Source organism: Centruroides vittatus, unplaced genomic scaffold (assembly GCF_030686945.1).
Source record: "Centruroides vittatus isolate TY-2023 unplaced genomic scaffold, ASM3068694v2 contig_345, whole genome shotgun sequence".
In the NCBI taxonomy this organism is placed as follows: domain Eukaryota; kingdom Metazoa; phylum Arthropoda; class Arachnida; order Scorpiones; family Buthidae; genus Centruroides; species Centruroides vittatus.
The window spans coordinates 3,445,112-3,458,452 of NW_027122170.1; the positions used below are offsets into that span (position 1 = coordinate 3,445,112).

At 31.3% G+C, this 13,341-nt stretch overlaps 1 protein-coding gene across 1 annotated transcript in view; it reads left to right on the forward strand.

Annotated features, from left to right (window-relative positions):
• The first annotated feature begins 230 nt into the window (after positions 1–230).
• LOC136974254 (TWiK family of potassium channels protein 7-like) overlaps positions 231–13,341 on the forward strand; it is a 73,536-nt gene continuing 60,425 nt past the window's right edge. The window contains exon 1 of the mRNA XM_067269091.1: positions 231–1,013. Within this exon, the coding sequence (XP_067125192.1) occupies positions 569–1,013 (445 nt within the window). The 5' untranslated portion in view covers positions 231–568. The remainder of the gene's footprint in view (positions 1,014–13,341) is intronic.

Sequence of the window (13,341 nt, forward strand, 5' to 3'; positions counted from 1 at the left end):
ACTGGTATGACGTAACAGTGTAAGATCTTACTTTTTAAAGGTATTTCTTCCCTAATTTAGGGGGCTGACTACTAAATTTTTAATATTTTTTTAAGTATTTAGGGTGAAGAGTACGGATATTTGACGTAAACAGGAAGAGGGAGAGGGCGAGTGACGTGTTTACCGTCGTTATAAAAGCGGGTGACGTAGCTCGTCCACGTGATCATGCAGTAGGAAGGTACGATAACGAGACCGGAAGCGTGCACACTGCGCCAACGGCGTAAAGAGGGCGCAGCGGCATAGCGGCGGACGTCACGTCAATCCCGTGATGACGTGCGAGAGAGTGGAGGCGCCGTTGACACAGGGCTATGGATGCCATGTCGTTTTAACAGTAGTGATGCGGACCGTGTGGATACCATGCCTGATAGGTAACTTCCGGTGAGAAGATTACGATCCCGCGCCCAAGAATGCAACAAATCACAAATGTAAGATGCTATTACGTGTCCCGGTGATGACTCCCCGCCGCGTGCGGGTGACGTGTATGTTGTGTGAGTGCGGTGCCTAAGAAAAATTCCCGTGTGGGGTGATTATGGCGCTGGAGAGAAAACGCTCGAGCCGTAGGCAAGCCGGAAGGCAAAGAAAGAGGCCAAACGAAAACAGATGTAAGACGTGTTGCCGTAAATTTACGGCCTTCATGTTCTCTCACGTAGGCCTTTGCGCCCTGGTTATTGCATACAGCATCATGGGGGCATTCGCCTTCCGTGCTCTGGAGAAGCCACACGAAGAGAAGAAGGATAACGAAGTCAGGCAGATGAGAGACGAAACAGTTAAGAAATTGTGGGACATCACACTAGAGCTCAACGTCCTGTACAAGGAGAACTGGACGAAATTAGTCACACACGAGATTCGCACCTTCCAAACTAAACTGGTCAGAGAGATTAAGAAGGGTTACGATGGCAACGAAGCAGAAGCTACTGCACAATGGTCTTTCTCTGGAGCATTCCTTTACTCTTTGACTGTTATCACTACTATAGGTGAGTACGTGTCTACTCTTTCTCCCCCTTAAAAAGCGTTAAGAATCGCGTGATGAATATCGTTGGCATTTTCGATTTCCATTAAGAGTTTTTTCCTCTCTTCTTCCTTCATCGTGGCGAATTAATGGAAAATTTCGCTCCCTTCTTATGCTTTCTGTCCGTTTTCCATTATGCTAAAATCTATTCTCTCTCTCTCTTAACAATGTAGGCAATTCTTTTCTTCTATGGTTTATCCCATTGACAGCTGAGAAAGTGTACTTATTTATTATTATTTTTTTAATAGTCTGGCAGTGGGGTGTGCAGAAATCTACTTTCTTGTCGATTTGTGCGTGAAATAATATTAAAATATAATTTTCTCCATTCCTAATCTTTCCGTATGTTAATTTTATCGCATAGATTCTTGCCTAGTGTGGTGTAGAACTGTATAAAAATTAGGTTTGCGTAGGGTAAATGCAAAATTGTATTTACCCTACGCAAGCCTAATTTTTAGTACGGTTTAAAACGTACAAAAACGCATTTTTTCACAGTTATAGCGTGCAAAAACTCCGATTAGAATGCGTAAATATATACTTTACCATAGATTATAGAGCGTAAATTCCATTTTTCCGCGTGTTAAAGCGTACAAAGCACGATTTTTACCGTTAATTACGGGGCGTAAAACACGTTTCCGGTGTACAAAACCTTGCAAAAAACATCAAATTCTCATAATTAGAGCATGCAGAAACGCATTTTACCACAGAGAAACGCGAATTTATCTAACATTTCCATTAAGAAAACAGTACAAAAATCACCCCTCTTCCTCGAGGAGTATTCTTCCACACAACACCTACAATATATAGGAGGGAACGTTATGTATATTTAAAGAGGGTTGACTTTATATTACGTCATAGAAACATTTAAGTAAAAGTGGGGAGAAGATAAAGTAAGAGATCCTGGTGAGTAAGGTAATGATGGCGCTAAAGACGTTCGTATGTCCGCCAATGTATTCCCTATCCTCACGACAACCATCATCGTTTCTGGATGCAGACGTTTGTTCTCGATCCTCCGGATTTTCTGGATGCTGCAGATTACTCGTTCGAAACGAGTAAAAAATACGAAGATTTGCAGCACACATTCGAAGAAAATCGTTATTCCGAAAGGAACCTTTCACCTTTTCCATTGTAAAAAATGCATTTTTTGTTTTTTTTGCAGTGAATTTGCCGGTTTTAGTTAATTAAATATTGCATTTTTGCACGATGTGAGCGGGTTTCAGCCGGATTTTTGCCTCTCTGGACGAGTTCATTTGCGTTTTTTTGACGATTTTCAGGCTGCAGTTTTTAGACGAAAGGTCAATTTATTAACTAAAGGCAAATTTGCGCTTTTTTAACATGATAAATTGCAGTTTTTAGATGAAAAAATCGAATTTTTGGAACAGAATTTGCGTTTTTAGAATGAAGATAAATTCTCGATTTTTTTCCTTAAAAAATCGCAAATTTATCTTCATTCTAAAATCGCAGTTTTAAAACTTTGCGATTTTTTAGAACGAAAAAATCACAAATTTATCTCGCCTAAAACATTCAATTTTTAGATGAGGATAAGTTGGAAGTTTTTAGATGTAAGTTTAAAAAATATTATTTATTTTTTGCTTTTATTTCAGAATAAAATCTTTTTTTAGGTAAAATTTTTGCTCTTTTTAGATTAAAATATCGACTCAAATTATAAAATTTTGCTATATTTCTTGAATATTTTCTTCTTTTTTGATGTTTCTGAAGTATTTTTTAACTTATTAGTCAATATTATGGGCTAAATTATCAGTTAAAAGCCAAAATTCGCTCGGTTGCAGTCTAAGTGGCAGAATTTGCTTAATTATAATAAAATAAATAACCTAAACATTTAAAAAATTCAAAAAGTTTGCATTTTCGGAATAATTTTAAGTATTTTACACAAGATTTTATTAATTTTACACAGTTTAAGGTCGCAGAATCCTTCGCTTTTATGTCTGTATCTGCATTAACTTTAACATGGGATATGCATAATTTTCCGCATAATTTCGATAAATTTTATGTTATAAATCATGCATAATTTTTCTAAAAAGATATTTGACTAATTAAAAAAGGATTATAAATCAAATTAACGCTTATAAAGTCAAAAAATATCATCTGCTCTCTTCTCAAGAGAGAAGATAACTGGTGATAAAAACGTAAATAAATCATCATAATCCACGAAAAATATAATTTCTTTAAATCGAGTCTCATAATTAGACGCTAATTACTTTTTATTAATGTTTTCTCATCTTTCTTCCTCCTTTATTACGTTTAAAAAGTCGTTTAAAAAAATATATTTTCTCTGATTTTTCCCATTTCTCTCCAATATCCTTTGTTTGCTCTTCCGCATCCTTTCTGCTCTCCAGCATCCTCCTTGCACAAAAATGTTATGATCAATGAAAAATAATTAATTGAATCATCGTCATCCACGTTTTAAGTGCGAAATTATAAAATTTAATCACTTCATTAATATACTAAACACGGATGAAATGCAACAATTCAGCATCTTTGATATGAACTAACAATTAAAATTTACTTTAGAAGATTATAAAAGTTGAAAGTATTTATTGTTCGATTGCTTTAATCTACTGAATGCATTTATCACAATAAACAAGGTTTTAACCGCTTTAATTAAATTGTTTAATCGTAAAAATCGAATTAATTGTTGTAATTTTATAACCTTTTACTACAACTCGACCATTTTGATTGATGAATATAAATATTAATAACGTAAAATGAACTCGGAGATGATGAGGATGCGGTGGAAGAAACTTTAAAAAATCGAATTTTTTTATTTATTTTTTGTTAGAAACGACTGTAAATTAATTATTTAAACGGTTTCCTAAGTTTATAAATGGTTAATTCTTATGTATTTAATTAATTAATATCACAATCGCAACAACTAACTCGATAAGATGAATGCTTGTAGATCGTCTTCAATATTTTAGGATGCTGTTTCTCCTTTTTTCCTCTCCTTCAATAACTTGGATGATAGGATCATTTCTGACATCATAACTAAAAAAGTGTGGAATTTAACGATATCTTCTCCTTTTATTAACCTTTATAAATCTAAATTAAGGTTATTTTGATGGTTATACTATTGAATAATTGAAGAATAAGTTGATAGAAGTTGGAAGTGAGTCGGCAGTTTGTATAAATAATCAATGTTATTGCTCGTCTTATTGCTGATATTACAGAAACACGTAACAAAATAAAGTCAATTATAAGAATATAAGTTATTTTATGAATATTTTTCGCCTTTATAATGCTTATATTATGGCTTTGGATGCTCACGTTTGGTTCTAAGATGGAGTGTTAGTCGTGTGAATCTTTGTACTTTGTTCCTAACTCGCACCAGGCTTTAAAAAATAAGTTTTCTAAGTATATTATATCCTTTATATATGCATGTATATCATCTTCAATTATCAAAAAAACACAAAAGAAACCACGTTATTTAGCATTATCTATTAATAAAATTGATTCGGGACATTCATCTTAAGTTTTATGACAAAATCTTATAATTTAGACGTTCGTATTAGGATTATTAACTCATTTTTGGGAGTTTAGAGTAGTTTCTATGGTTCAGAATATTCTATATCGTGTTCTCTAGTGAGTTAAAATGCCTTTATGTTACTCTATAAATAAGAACTATCCTTAATTATCAAGATGTTCTACAATTTAGTTAAGATTCTACGATTCAAGAAGTTCATTTTCTTCTTATTTTTCAAACGTTTAAGCTGTAAATCTATGTTAGTATCTTCTCTTCTCATAAATAAACATATTTTATATGGCCTAGTCCATGATATTATACGGAGTAACTAAGAATATTAACATAGTATGATATATAGCACCGGTTTTATGAATATTTGCCTCCGAATCTTTACATAGATCGTAGATTAATCTGTTAAACTTCATAGAGATCAAAATAACATTCTTTCACACCAGCATCTCTATGACGATTTGCATCTTCCACATCCTCACACGCATCCTCTATTCTCTTCATCCTCCGCATCCTCTATCCTTAGTATCCTACGCATCTTCACAGGCATCATTATATACCGGTATGTATATTTAATACGTTAGTTATAAATTTAACACCACATATAAATGCCCATAATTGAATACGAGTGATATTTATGGACGTTTAACTAAAATATTCATGAAAAAAATCGAAGAATTTAATAAATGAATAAATATTGCGGATTGGATAGTAGATCAATTTGTAAAGAGAAGATTAAAATATTTAAATTATCAGCAGGAAATGGAAGATAATTGAACCAATTGACGTGGTTAATCTCAGATAATCCGAGTGATGTTCTTTGCTTGGTTATTACACAAACAGAATTTAACTCATTCGTTTGCCACTTGGATGAATGATGTCGTAAAGATTTCACATTCGCTTATTTTCTAGGGATTTACTTGACTTTCGTAATTCGTTGCTTCTTCTCTGGATTAATGAATTTTGACTCTGGATTTATTAAGCGAGTTATTGATCGTTCGATACGTTTGTTTTCTCGCCTTCCATATTGAATATTCTCCGATTTATTTCACTGTTTTTATGTATAATTTTCTACTTTTTTCAATTAAAAATTTATTCTAAAATATTCGTTTTATCTCGTATGTATTTGTACAAATCTTTATCTTATATAAATGAAGTATTTTTAATATTTTTTTCTTTTTTACTCCTCCTTCTTTTCCTGCTCTTCTTGTTCCTGTTTCTTTTCTTCCTTGTGCTCTTCCTCCTGTTCATTTCCTACTCCTTCTTTTTGCTCCTCTTTCCGCTCCATTTATTATATATATATTAATGTAAATATTTATTTAATCTTGAATAGTTCATATGAATATTTATTCTGGGTAAATTAAAGTTTTTTTTTTACATTTGATCCACTTTATATTCCATTTATTATAAACATTTTAACATAAATATCCATTTTATCGTTTATTATTTGCATTTATATTTATTCTGAATAAATTAAGTAATTTTTTCCTATTCGATTCACTTTATACTCCATTAATTATACGTGTAAGTTTATACTTTTTAATTATAAATTAATTATAAAAAGGTCACTCCACTTTCGTGCTCTGGATTCGAGATCAGAGCAGAACTTTGCTCCGGATTTATAAACAGTTTTTGGCATTGATCCATTTGTTTGCACTGTTTACTTGAACATTCGTGACATATTATAGTAATTTAATACACGAATTTATATTTATTTGATATAAAATTAAGGCAGGAATTAAATCTTTCTTCGTATACTCATCACCAGCATCCTCATCCCATCGTGTTTGTCCATATCGAATAATAAATGATTTTTATAGCTAAATGCGTATATTTTTATATAAAAAGTGAAATTTTAGACCTTCCAGAATAAATTTAATCGAAAAATTTAACTTTTTAACCATTTATTTAAACGGGAGAAGCGAATAGAGTACGCTCCATCACGTTAAGACGAGAAGAATAAAAATAAATCCAGGGCATAAAATAACAACTGATCAATATATAAATAAAAAAAGGAGGGTTATGTGAATGAAATCAGTTGAATTTTTAAAGTTTAGAACTAGAATAGGGTCTCTATAAATGATTTTCTTCCTATTTTCACAATCTCTTCGGCAATAGTTGGCTTCAATCTTGAATTTTTCAAGTTTCTTTACGTTCTTTTGTCACTTTTCACATAAAGAGACTTTAGTACTAGCGCGAACGAGCGAATGAATATACATTAGGAGAATAAAATGTGTTTGGATGTTTTGTAGAAAGGAAACTTTGGGATAAAGTCAATGCATTCAGTCGAGTAAATTTCATTGGCTTCGGTTTGCCCCTTTGAGTTAACCTTTCCGACTTAACTTTGCTGTTAAGAGGAGAAGCAGGAATTGCAGGGGCAGCACAGAAATCGGCCGTAAATGTATAAGTTATGGAAAGTTAGTGAAGGGTAACTACCAGCCACTATCTCTCAGTTAATCAAGACTTTAATTAACGGAGATGATATATAGTATCGTTAACTATGCAATCACTCTTGTGTATTGTCTCCCTATCTTTATTTTATCTTCTTTCATCCGCTTCATTCCTCTCACTCTCTCTCTCATCACCATTCGATATTCCTATGTTACACTTTGTTGCAAATGTTACTTGATATCTGCTTTTGAATTTTAATTATGTTATTGTTAATTGATATAGACGAATGTTGTAAATTTTACCGAGTTTATTGGTGTAATAACAGTTTTGTCGGTGGAAAAATGCTTTATGAATGTTTAATTTTCTTCACTTTTGTGTCGGGGATGCTTCTTTTTTATCTCTTAATTAATACAATAACACGTGTTAATGCTTATAAATTAGGGAAAAGATGCGAAATGATGCTGCTTTTACTAGAAAGTATTCTTTTTTCCCGGATTTAACGTTTTTCTCCTAAAATTTTTCGTGTAAAAATGTAGGGAATGTGTTTAACTGTAGGGAATTTTCTTTAAATATTACATTTTTTCAGAAATTTTACGAACAAACACTCGCTCTTCCATCTTAATTTTAGATGAGAGGGGTTTTATCCATTAATTTATATAATAATACTTGTTAACTGGGAAAGAATGTTAAATGATGCTCTTTTCGTATAAAAAGTGCGTTAATTCCTCTCCTAAACGCATTCTATCTTTTATATTTTACGCATTCGTCCTATTTTCTCTAAAATATTACATATAAAATAGGCTCTAAACGAATATAAGGAAGAGAATATCCCCCAAATACTTCAACTTTAGGGATTTTACAGGAGTAAGGAATCACTCTAAAACGTCACAATTAACACAGTTTTTCCGTAAATATTGAAGCAAAAACACGACTCCATACACTTGCTGAATAGGGAAATTTCCTCGTCGTCTTCATTAACCAAAAGAAAAATACACTTTATAATCCTTGAATTTAATATAATCAATAACATTATTGATTTTTTACACGCGTGACAGGCACTAAAATGCCTCGGAAATCTTACAATTTATTAAAAATTTAAATGAAATTCTTTACTCGAACGTAACATAAGGAGCTGTTACTCATCATTTAACATATTTTTACATAAGTAACTCGTGTAGAAGGTATCAATATATATTATTTTTACTTTTATTTTTGCACGGGTTGTGGGGAGGACATTCGATAGTGAGTATTGTGTGTCAATTGTTTCGGTGAAGTTAAAAAAGCGCAGAGTGCAGAGTAGTGACATTCTTTAATGGAAAGCATTGTAGAAGAATGTCAAGACTGATCTCTGTACGTTGCAGCTATCGAAATAAGTCGTGGCAGGTGCATTATTCCACTTTCTCAAACCTCGTACATTATCGGGCCAACGTCACGATATGCACGCCTGGATCGGTTTAAAAGTATTACCCTTTTTTTCCTTTTTTTAGGGAAAAAATCGGATTCGCCCTAAGGTGTTCTTTCTTTTTCTCCCTGCATTAACTGTGGCAATACTTTCTAAATCGAGTGTTATTTTCTAAAAGAATTCGAGACTTTTCTCTTCTTAAACTTTCTTGTTGATATTCTGTTGCAGGAATGAGAAATTCTTGTGCACTTTTAAGCTTATTTTTTAATTATAATTAGGGATTCTTCCTTAAACAGTTAGAGAAAAGTATTCCTAACTATTAGCTTATAAACAGGGATATTTTCCTCTTCCAATTCGTAAAGATATAGGGATATTATCTCTAGCATTTACTATTCAGCCTATTTTTAAGCTTTAACTGTTTAAAGAAAAATCCCTAATTACAATTAAAAAATAAACTTAAAAATGGGCTGAATAGTGAAGACTAGGGATAATATCTCTATATCGTTAATATTAGAATGAATGGGAAGGAAAAATATTTCAATTTTAGCTAATTAGGGATATTTTTTTCTGTTTAAAAAATCCCTAGTTATACAAAAATATCCCTAAATATTAGTTCATAAATAGGGATATTCCCTCTATTCATTCTAATCGTTAAGATATAGGGATTCACTATTCAGCCTATTCTAAGCTCATTTTTAAAACTATAATTAGGAGTTTTTTTTAATAGAGAAAATACCCCTAATTATTAGCTTATAAATAGGGATGTTCCCCTCCCCATTCATTCTGATCGTAAAGATAGTGGGATATTATCTCTGGTTTTCACTATTCAACCTATTCATAAACTATTAGAATGAACATCTCTATAGATTTATGAATAGAGATAAATATCCTATTTTCCCATCATCGTATATGTCTCTATTCATACTCTTAATAAAGCCATAAGAATATTTATCCTTATAGTTTCCCTGTTCATCCTGGTTCATAGACTAATATCCCTATAGGTTTATAAATAGCATGAATAGGAATCTGTTTCTATAAATCATCTGGTGAATAGTATGCTTTTTCTCTAACAATTTTCCCGTTTTCTTCTCGTGAATAGTATTATTAGGGGAATTTTTCCTCTAATCTTCTTATTAAGGATGTTTTTCATGAAAATAATTTCCCTGTTCTTTCCTTACGATATCATAAAAAAGGCTACTTTACGTAAATAAATTTTTGCATTTTTTCTTGAGTTTTCCCTGTAAAATAGGTCTTTTTTATGATGAACTTTTCCCCCCTCAACACAGAAAATTTAAGGAATTTTCCTTGAAAAAATACTTAAAATCTAAGGAAATAATAATGTTTAAAAAATGTTAAATCAGCATCACGTCAGACATGTGCAAGCATTTTTATTTTTAATTTCCTATCCAGTTACTGTTTACATCTTCTGGAACGAGTCACAAAAATCTTTTTTTTTTTTTTTCGAGCATAAAATACTTAATTTAAATATTTTATTTATACATTTTTCGAAAATTCGTTTAATTCCCTTCATACTCGGGCTTGATTTTATAAAATTTGCTGTCCTGAAGCCAAGCAGAAGGGAGGATGTAGAGCAGGTTGCATCATTGCCGTTCATACAAAAGTATAGAGCAACATAATGTTTATCAGTTGGCACTTTCCTATTTTCCTACCCTGTTGTCAAACAGACGTCACTTTTATAAATTTCTTTCAACTCTTTAATTATTGTTGACTTTTACTGTTGAAATTAGATAGCATTGTTTGAACATGCACTTCATTATTTAGTTAGTTAGAGAAGGGGAGTAAAAAAAAATAAATATATTTTCTTTCTTATCTTTGTAAGTATCATGTACAATAGGAAAGGAGATAAACAAAATTAAATTAATTCCTGTATATTTTCCTTGTAAATTTAAACAAAATCTATCGATTTATACGCCTAGTTACAACGTTATAGAAGCTATTTGTGAAGAGTAGGAACCACGTTAGAAGTCTGTTAACAAATGAAAACGTTTGACAGTTAGATAGCCCAAAGGCACTAATCTTTAACAGTAAACTCCTCTTCTATGTGCATGCCTCTAGTCAGGAGGATAGTTTAGACATTTTAGTGATGCTGAGGAGAAAGTGAAACGTGTCGCCCTTGGCTGATTCTCTATATAGAATCTTTCCCAAAGGAATTCGGCCAACCAGATTATAGTATAGGTTACTTAAAGTGCCATAGAGAGCAACAATACTTAAATGTATGACGTGGGCCACACTCCTTATTTGGAAAGTCGCCAGAAAGAATGAGGTCTGATAGCGTGTGTCGTCGATGCACAAACATCGCTTGAACTCAATGTCGGTTAGATTAATTGAAGTTGCTATATTCCAAATCTCTATCGATCTTCCTTTTCTGCATCATCTTCAGCATTGCTATGCAATTTTATCTAACAAAAATCCTAGAATTATTATATAAAAATCGACCTTTTTTATTAATGAGAAGATCTATTAAGACGCATTTCCCGCTAAAATATTATAACATATATACATATATAACGCCTTATTTTATTAATTTATCCATTTATCTGTAACTTTTAACCTTAAAAATAAATAAATTAAAGTTATCTCGAAATAAATTAAATAACAAAATCGAGCATCTTCAGAAGGGATGCTACGGTTTAATGTATGATATTTATACATAAAATTACATATTTTTGCTTTAATATATAAATAAATATTCTTATTTCTATAATTTTATAAAGAAAACATCTCATTTCGCTTTAATTTATGTATAAAAACATCAATAAATAAATAATTTTTATACATAATCTATACTTTAGTAAGAAATATAACGTTAATTCTCATTATATACACAGAAAATCCCTTTCTTAATTTAATTTTTTGTATAAACTACCGTATAGTTTGCTATATAAGATATACCACATCACTTTATTCAGCTAATTCTCTGAGGATCTGTAGGAAGTAAACTCGAGTCTCCTGTTAGAGAAAATTCATCTCGGGGTATCCCCTCTCTAGAAAAATATCTCAAAAATTTTATCCACTTTAAACACATTTTATATCATTAGAGAATGAGATGATGGAAAGACAAACAGCGTCACATCACCTTCAGACTTAGCAGAAAATACTTATAGCCAGATAAAACGTAGAAGGATGCTGATACAGCTTCTAAATACAGCATTATCAATAGCAGAGCCAGAAACGACGTCTTTAACTCATCTTTCCTGCTTCAAATTTTATCTTAACTGGTGTGAAAGAAGATATACTAGAATCTCTACTTAGCACCAACAATTTTTTGTTATCGAGTAAACCATTTGTAAGATAAAACTGTGCATGACACGAAATCACTGTAAAGAAATAGGTAAACAGATAAAACTTCCTCTAAAGAATCATATTCTCTTGTCAAAAAAGGGAAAAAATTCTTGGAAAAATTGGATGGGGAGACGAAAATATCGCACCCTTTTTGGGGATTTTTTTATATTGATTTTTGAATGTCATGTGACGTTCGAGAATCGATAGGTCGCTGTACATCTTATTCTCACAAATGATATGCCTAATTTGGACTTTGTTTTTACCTTTATAAGTTTAAAAATAGGGTTTTTCTAAGGTCATGCCCTTGTAGAAATCATAATTTTCTAAGGATATTCTCTGATAGAAAGCCTGACTTCATACGAATCTTAATGCACTAAGGTTATGACTTGGTAGATATCCAAGTTCACTAGGGTCACGCCTTGACAGAAATCCTAATGTTTCGAGGTCGTTAGAAATCTTCGTGTTCTAAGGTCACACTTAAATATATATCCGAAGTTATCCTTGATATAAATCCTAGTTTATTTTTCTTAATTCATAGCGTGTAAATGCTAGAAATCCAAGATTTTCTATGTTGAATTAATAAGAAGACCTTATTAAAGATCTAATATTTAATAACATTATAAGATAATATAAATTCAAATTCTTTAACAATACAAGTAAACGATGGTGGAAAAACCAAAAATTCTAGTAACTTCAATCCAACTTAGACATATTAATTATATTCCAATACATCAACATGTTGAATTTAAAGGAAACAATGGAGGAAAAAAGTCATTATCCTCTGCGAAAATAGTAAAGAAAAAATGGGGGGAAGAGAACAATGCAAATGGATTTCTATCAACTTGTTTCTACTTTTATTCACAATGTTGACTTGTTGGAAGAAACTCTCCAAAATCTAAATCAATATTTGTCTACATTAAAATCCCCTTTCGATCGATTCATCTTATAACATTTACCCTCATAAATGACAAAAATCCACCACACTTTCATACAAAAATTTACATGATTAAAGTGATATATATCTTACGAAATTAATTTTATCAGAATTTTTTTTTTACTTTCCTCTTCTGCCTCGTAAAAGATTTTTAGTGATTTATAGCTTTACTCCTCCCAAAAATTCGTTTTATTTGCTATTTTTTGACGTATAAATTCGATTTTTTTTCTTTTATTTTGTCCTCTTTAACTTGAAATATTTACATTTCCTTGTTTTACTGTATGGATTCGTGTAGGGAAATTTATTTCTCGGATTTATCATTCTGCTTTAGGGAAAATGGGGAAATTTCCCCAAACAATTATTAAACTATACGATTAGAATTGTTTTAGATTTTTCTGCACACAATAAAGAATTGTTTAATTTTATATTTGGGGAAATTTCCCTAAGTGTAATTTCGATTTAGGGAAATTTCCCTAATTTTATAATATCCATGGAAAGGGGAAATTGCATGATTTTTAACAAATAAAACGTAAAAAGCCATAATTTTTAAGATGTTTAAAGGAATAAAATCCCTTTTAAAATTACAAAAATTAGGGATATTTTTATATCTATTTTTTTTAGAAAAGTTAAGGGATTCCTTTCTCTCAGTTTTTATATATATTTCAGGAAAGTTTTTACTTAAATATTTACTAATTTATAACCATAGTGTAATAATTTCACCATTTTTTTAAAGGGAAATTCCCTGACTACATTTTTCTGTTTAATAAGTAAAGCCA